General features: G+C 36.7%; 1 protein-coding gene across 1 annotated transcript in view; it reads right to left on the bottom strand.

Moving 5' to 3' along the window:
- Positions 1 to 6,353, bottom strand: part of WASF3 (WAS protein family, member 3) — a gene marked incomplete at its 3' end in the record, with an annotated part of 84,986 nt that overhangs the window by 9,854 nt on the left and 68,779 nt on the right. Inside the window, exons 4-5 of the mRNA XM_008580896.1 lie at positions 5,093 to 5,246; positions 1,989 to 2,106 (exon numbers count right to left, since the gene is read on the bottom strand). Of these exons, the coding sequence (XP_008579118.1) occupies positions 1,989 to 2,106; positions 5,093 to 5,246 (272 nt within the window). The remainder of the gene's footprint in view (positions 1 to 1,988; positions 2,107 to 5,092; positions 5,247 to 6,353) is intronic.

The raw sequence follows: 6,353 nt of genomic DNA, 5'->3' as shown, positions 1-6,353 counted from the left end.
GGGGGGGGGGGGGTGGTGGCACTCATCACAAAAATCATAATATCCAGGACTGGAGAAGTCTGGTAAAGGCATAACCTGGATCTACAGTCTTCTAAGGGTTGGGGCAATATGACGGTATTTTTTTTTTCCTTTTTGTCTTTTTTTCATGACCGGTAACGGGATTGCAACCCTCGGTGTCGCGCCCGCACCGCGACCGGCAATGGGATCGCAACCCTCGGTGTCGCGCCTGCACTGCACTCAACCAGTGGGCAGACCGGTCTCTATATGGGATCTGAACCCTCGCGGGAGCGCCGCCGCACTCCCAAGCGCTGCACTCTACTGAGTGCGCCACCGGGCCAGCCCGGTATTTTTCAAAATTTAAAACTCACATTCTCTTTGATAACAGCAATTAAACTTCTAGAAATTTATCCTGCAGAAATATCTGTACATGAATACAGGGATACCCACTGCAGTGTTGCAATAGCAACAATTTAGAATGAACCTATATCCATTAATACAGTAATGGGGTAAATAATTTACGCAGCATTTATACTTCGGAATACCATATAACTATTAAAAAGAATGAAGTACATCTTTAACATCAGTGTGCCTGTGTGTATAAGTCATGTGTGGTACAATTCTGTATACATGAAAAACACTTTGTAAAATGTGAACGCATTTATTTATGAATGCTTAAAACGTCTAAAAAAGATGCATACCAAACTGTTTATAGTGGTCAGTTACTCCTGAGGAGGGGAGTACCTCTATGTCCTTCAGCACTATCTGAGCATTTTATAAACAGCATATATTGTCTGTATACTTTTAAAACCAAAAGAAAAAAGGGGAAGGGAGGGATTACAATGTGATTCCAACATGCATCCTGATTAAGAATCACTGCATTGAACTAATAACTATCACCCTTGCTTTTTAAGAGATGTATGCTGACATATTTAAGTGTTATGGTATCTGCGACTTTCTTTACAATGGTTCAGTCTCCAAATCTTATCAATATGCACCCAATACACATGCATGCATGCATGCTCACGCACAAGTGTGAATCTTTTCCGGAATCCAGTGATAATACCTTACACCTGCACAGCCACCTGCGAACTGTTCTCATGTTCTCTTTCTTAAATCCTGTTTCAAATCTCAAATTTTCCTCCATCCCAAACTGTTATTCCTACCTAGCCAATACACCTAAATGCCGCAAAACTTAAAGGCCACTAACCCACAAAATGTTAACTAAGACTTTTTCCTAACTAAAGCACTCTAATATTCATCAAGAAAACTGGGTGGTCATTTTAAAACATAGCTTACATATAAAAATATAAACAAATATTTGCCTTTAGAGAATTACTCTTCTCAGCAGCTTAAGTCTAATTTCTGGGTCCCAAAGGGACAATTTTCAAAACAGAAGTCTCTTAACCTGAGCAAAGTGGGCATGTCTTCTATGACTGCTTCTTACTGCAGTTGTTTCTCAGCCTTCACACCTGCAGTTCTCTTGCCTACCACCACCCGCAGAGGGAGGTTCAGCTTCAGTTAGACCCTATCCCCCGAATGTGAGGATCACACATGCTTCTCCATCCAATGTAAACCTCTCACCAAGGTCTTAAATACAGCTGGGGGCAACCCAGCAATTAAAAATGTTAAAAAGACAAAAGCATATCATTACATCTGATATGAAATGCTCATTGCTTTATGAAAATTTGAGAGATCACTAGGAAAAGGTCATAAAACATGGTTACAAACAAAACTGAAATTTTAGCCACTACTTCTGCTAAAGCAAAGCAGGTGCTGGAGAACAAGTCAGACAGCATTTACTGAAAAACCATGTTCCTGGGCTAGAGGCTGGGATACCAGGATCTTCACGTGAAAAATGCAACCACTAAAAAATTCTTTAGCACTAAATCTTTCATCTCAACCACTTAAATGAAGAATTTACTGATTTGTTTCTAAACAAGAATCCTTTACACACCGGTATGCACACTTCCCACACTGGAATTACTTACCTTTTGCCGCCTTTTCTCTTTCCTTTTGTCTTCTGTGTCCTGCAGCATTTTTTCTTTCCAGAGGTCAAAGAAATAAGAAGGATCTGTATAGAACTTCAGCCCATCCTTCTTGTCATCTCTATAAACCAATGCATTACAAGTCAGAAAAAAAAAAAAAGACGGCTAGATATTTTCATATGGAGGTTAATGTTAATTCAATTTTAACTCACAGGATTATAACATCTATTTGGGGGCACTTTAACTATCCTATAAATTATTAAGTCTCTAAATTTCCTTATTTGAAAAAAGGTGAAAACATGCAAGAACAGCAACCTGTTCTAGAATAATTAGGTTAAATGAGCTCCTGCAAATTTAGAATTATGTATAGAAAATTGATCCAGAAAAATCACAATATGGCTCATGAACAGCAATTTTTAATACCTCAATTATTTCAGGAATTTTTTTGTTTATTAACGAAAATTGATAAGTATACTGTCCCTTTTTCTCAGTAAAGTTTGCCCAGCATCTATAAATTCAATTAGGAAAGAAGCAAAATGTTCACAAGGTATAAACCTGACTAGGAAAAAAAGTGACGAACTATGTATTTTCAAAATGTCAGTAACCTACAAGAGAAACTTCATTCACTTATAGCCACTTCATTTTAAAGTACTGCTACAATTACTATGGTCTAAAGAATATTTTGTCTTTATGTAAGGTACACATTTATCATAAAACCAATAATAACACAACAAATATGAATCCAAAGTTGTAATATAAATCAATATTGATGCTCCAAACAATCATGATACAAAATCAACACAATTCTACTAATGTTTTAAAAAGTATCTGGCCTGTAGGCTACCTTCAAGAGGAAGCAGAAAGTTCATATTTCATATTAGTATTTTAATAAGTTATTTAAGGCATATAGGGGAAGCAAAATCAGTTGAATGAATATAGGAAAGAGTTTATCCCCAAACAGTCAAAGAAAGCTAACTGAATTATTCAAGAGGAAAAAAAAAGTCTGTCCTTAAAGTTCCTGCTAAGCCATCTCCTAGTGGGGTTCTCACCACCAAATACTAAGGCCCATGTTCCTACGGAGGCTATTCTAGTCACTGTGTCTGAAAATCACTAATTGATAAGCAACCTGCACGACAGAGATTTTATTTAATAACAGTATTACAAAAAAGAGAATCTGTTTCCCTAAGATACTAAGGCCTTGGATATAGGCAAGGCATAGAAAAACTGACTTAGGAACTCACTGCAAAATTTATGATGTATAAAATGCCATTCCTTTTTTTAAAAGTGGAATTAATACTTTAATGAGGTAGAAACTCATTGAAGTAAACAAATGTTAATCTTCACATAAGAATAAGCAGCTATGTCCTACGTTTATAGCATCTAAACACTTAATTTTTCAGTCACTTTGTACTTATATTAAGACAAGGTTGTGACAGTGTCATATTTAAGTTCAAATACAAAAGTTTATATGTTTTACATACCTCAAATTTTGTTTTATTAATCAAAAGTAGATTTGAGTTGGCACTGCTATTCTTAAACACACTATTAAAAAGTCAAAGACATGCTGTATTTTCCATTTTAAGACTGAATACACACATAATACATGTGAAAGTCCCATCATTTTTCATGCAATTAAAAATTTTAAGTCACCATAAGCAATATTTAATCATGATTTTGATTAATCAAATATAAGTGGTTCATTAGATTTTTTGGTTTTTTTCCTTTAGAACAGAAATTTTGGTGAGGTTTCTTAGTAATACCAGGTGGGAAAATTTAATGAGCCAGCCCTCATGCAATAGGATGTTTACGGAGGCCCCCAGTGCTGAGCAAAACTGAAACTGCCCCAGAAAAATGACCACAGGACAAAAGCAAAGTCATAAGCTAAAACGTTTGGCTTACAATGCTCTAATTATACATTCACTAATTTTTTTAATGAGTGTGCTAAAACCTCCAGAGAAGTATCCTTGTTCCATAGAAAGGCATGTCATCTTGCTCCTCTCCCATCACATTTCCAGGGGTCTCTTACAGTTCACTGAGAGAATCTCTCTGTCTGCACAGAGACAAATGATGCGGTTTGAGCTGCGCTTTCCTAGCAGAGCTGCAATAAAGGGCAGCTCCACACAGCTCCTTGTGGACCCTGCGAAAGGACAGGAATTCAGACCGAAAAAAACTCAGGCACTCCCTGAGAAGGACCAAAGGGCCCAGGAGGGCGGGAATATTAAGAGAACAGTCACAGAAGCGAAGGCCTCACAGGAGCATCACCCAACACAGCCGACCCTGGGCAGTGGGGGCCACCAGCCACCATAGCTGTGCTCGTCAGAGGCTGGAGGAACAAGCTCAACGGGGATCAGGGGATCACAGAGATGGGCGAGGCACAAGACGTGCCAGGAGGGACGATGAGACAGTATATGAGGAAGAGAGATGGGAAAGGAGGGGACAGTAGAAATGGGAAGAAAAGGCTGACACGCTAGGAGGCAGGAGGAGAGGTGTTTTTAAAAAGCATTTTTAGTTAGTCTCTTCATATTAATCTTTTGCACTATTTATTTTCCATTCTTTTTCTCAAATGTTTGGTTCTGATAATGTGCCCTGCCATTTTACAATAATAGAAGGTTAATTTGTTTACTACATTTTCACCTTAAAAACCCTAACGCTGCAGAGTACATTTTTCTGAATTAAATAACAAATGTCTCTGCAGTGCTGAAATGCTGAGACAGGTATTTTGCTGCATCATAAATGAATTACACAGTTCCTTTCCAATTGACTTCGAACATGAGGAACGACAACACAACCACACACAATACTGTTATATCACGTGCCTATTCTACTTAAGACATTTACATCTAAAAGCTAAAATTAGAGCTCACATGTCCCTTGGCCAATATATCTCTATATTTTGAAATACTAAAACTTTAATAATTCTGTATCAATGACTACATTGTGTTTAATAGTGCAACTATTAACTTTTCAAAATTTGAAAGAATTCCCTTAATTTTAACCCAAATGAGCCATCAAGTATGTTTCTACACAATGTGCCAACACGTTCTCAGCTCTGTCCACCTCTCTCAGCTTCTCTCTTCTGAAAGGCTCTGGGAAGGCAAAAGCCTTACCTGTATGGTGTCAGGATGTTCAGAGGTGGTGGTTTATCACTCTGGTTGTAAATGTCAGCAACAGGATTAGGAATGCTGTTCTTTGAAACAACCTGTTGGTCTTGAACTGTGGAACTTTTGAAAGCTTTCTTCATGTTGATATCCTGTAGTGACACTATTTAGAGAAAAGTCCCCCAAGTTGAGTTAGATAGAAATATTTTTAACTGTTTAGAAATAAGTATTATTTGACTCACAATCATAAAAATCTCCTAGAATAACCAAATAAAGTTTGTTGTTACTTAAAACCATGCTTAAACAGTATGTGCATTCCTTCCTCTTATAAATAACAGTTATCTCTATAAAACAGAGAGGTTAAATCACGGCTTTTTTTTTTTTAGTGATATAATTATCTCATTAAACCTAATACTGGAGGATCATTCTTTATTTAAATAGCACTACTCAGAAACCACCCAGGAACATAGTTATGAGTATAATAGGCATGTAAATACATATATTTGGGTATCCTAAGGAAAACACCATTCAAACAATACCGGTTCAAATATAATACATGTGGGAAACACTTCTGCAAAAATGACACAAATGTAAATAACACACTAAGCTTTTCTGATACTAACACTAAGGAAAGATGGCAAAGCTTTCAACATACATATAGTCCTAGAAATGAATAGCCTGATCTATGATACAAAACCACACCAAGGCGTCAGACAATGAGAGTTGGGTACACTTTCTTGGGTTTGTACAGCACTTCACATGTCACCTATTAACTCATCTGACTGTAACACAAACTTTGTAAGGTGGGCAAACTGGTCCTATTAACCCACCTACTCAGCCATTGAAGCTAAGTTTCAGGAATGTTACACAATGTTTCCAAGATTTTCCAGCAAAGAAGTGGCAAACCCAAAATAGAACACAGATTTCCTAACTTTCTCAGTCAAGTGTCTTTTCTACTCTAACAACCATGCCAAGGAAAGAAATAAGGTAATATCTTGATAGGAAAAGGATTTTAAAGACATGACATGTACTGTAAAATTTCATAGAATTTAATCTACAAATTAACCTTTTCCAGTATAAGGTTTATCATAAGCAGTCCAATTGCAGGAGCCAATAAAAAAACTGAAGATGAATAAATATTAAAACCACTTAAGATACTAATTAGAAAAGCAAATGATTGAGTTAAAAATGTTAAGAATTCCTTATCTAAACAGACCAAGTCACTTATTCAAATTTTTATTTTTCTAAGTAAAAAGCACATTTAAAAAAT

Source organism: Galeopterus variegatus, unplaced genomic scaffold (genome assembly GCF_000696425.1).
Source record: "Galeopterus variegatus unplaced genomic scaffold, G_variegatus-3.0.2 Scaffold2195, whole genome shotgun sequence".
Lineage (NCBI taxonomy): Eukaryota > Metazoa > Chordata > Mammalia > Dermoptera > Cynocephalidae > Galeopterus > Galeopterus variegatus.
Note: the sequence above shows the minus strand (reverse complement) of the source record. Positions and strands in the feature narration are given on the sequence as shown.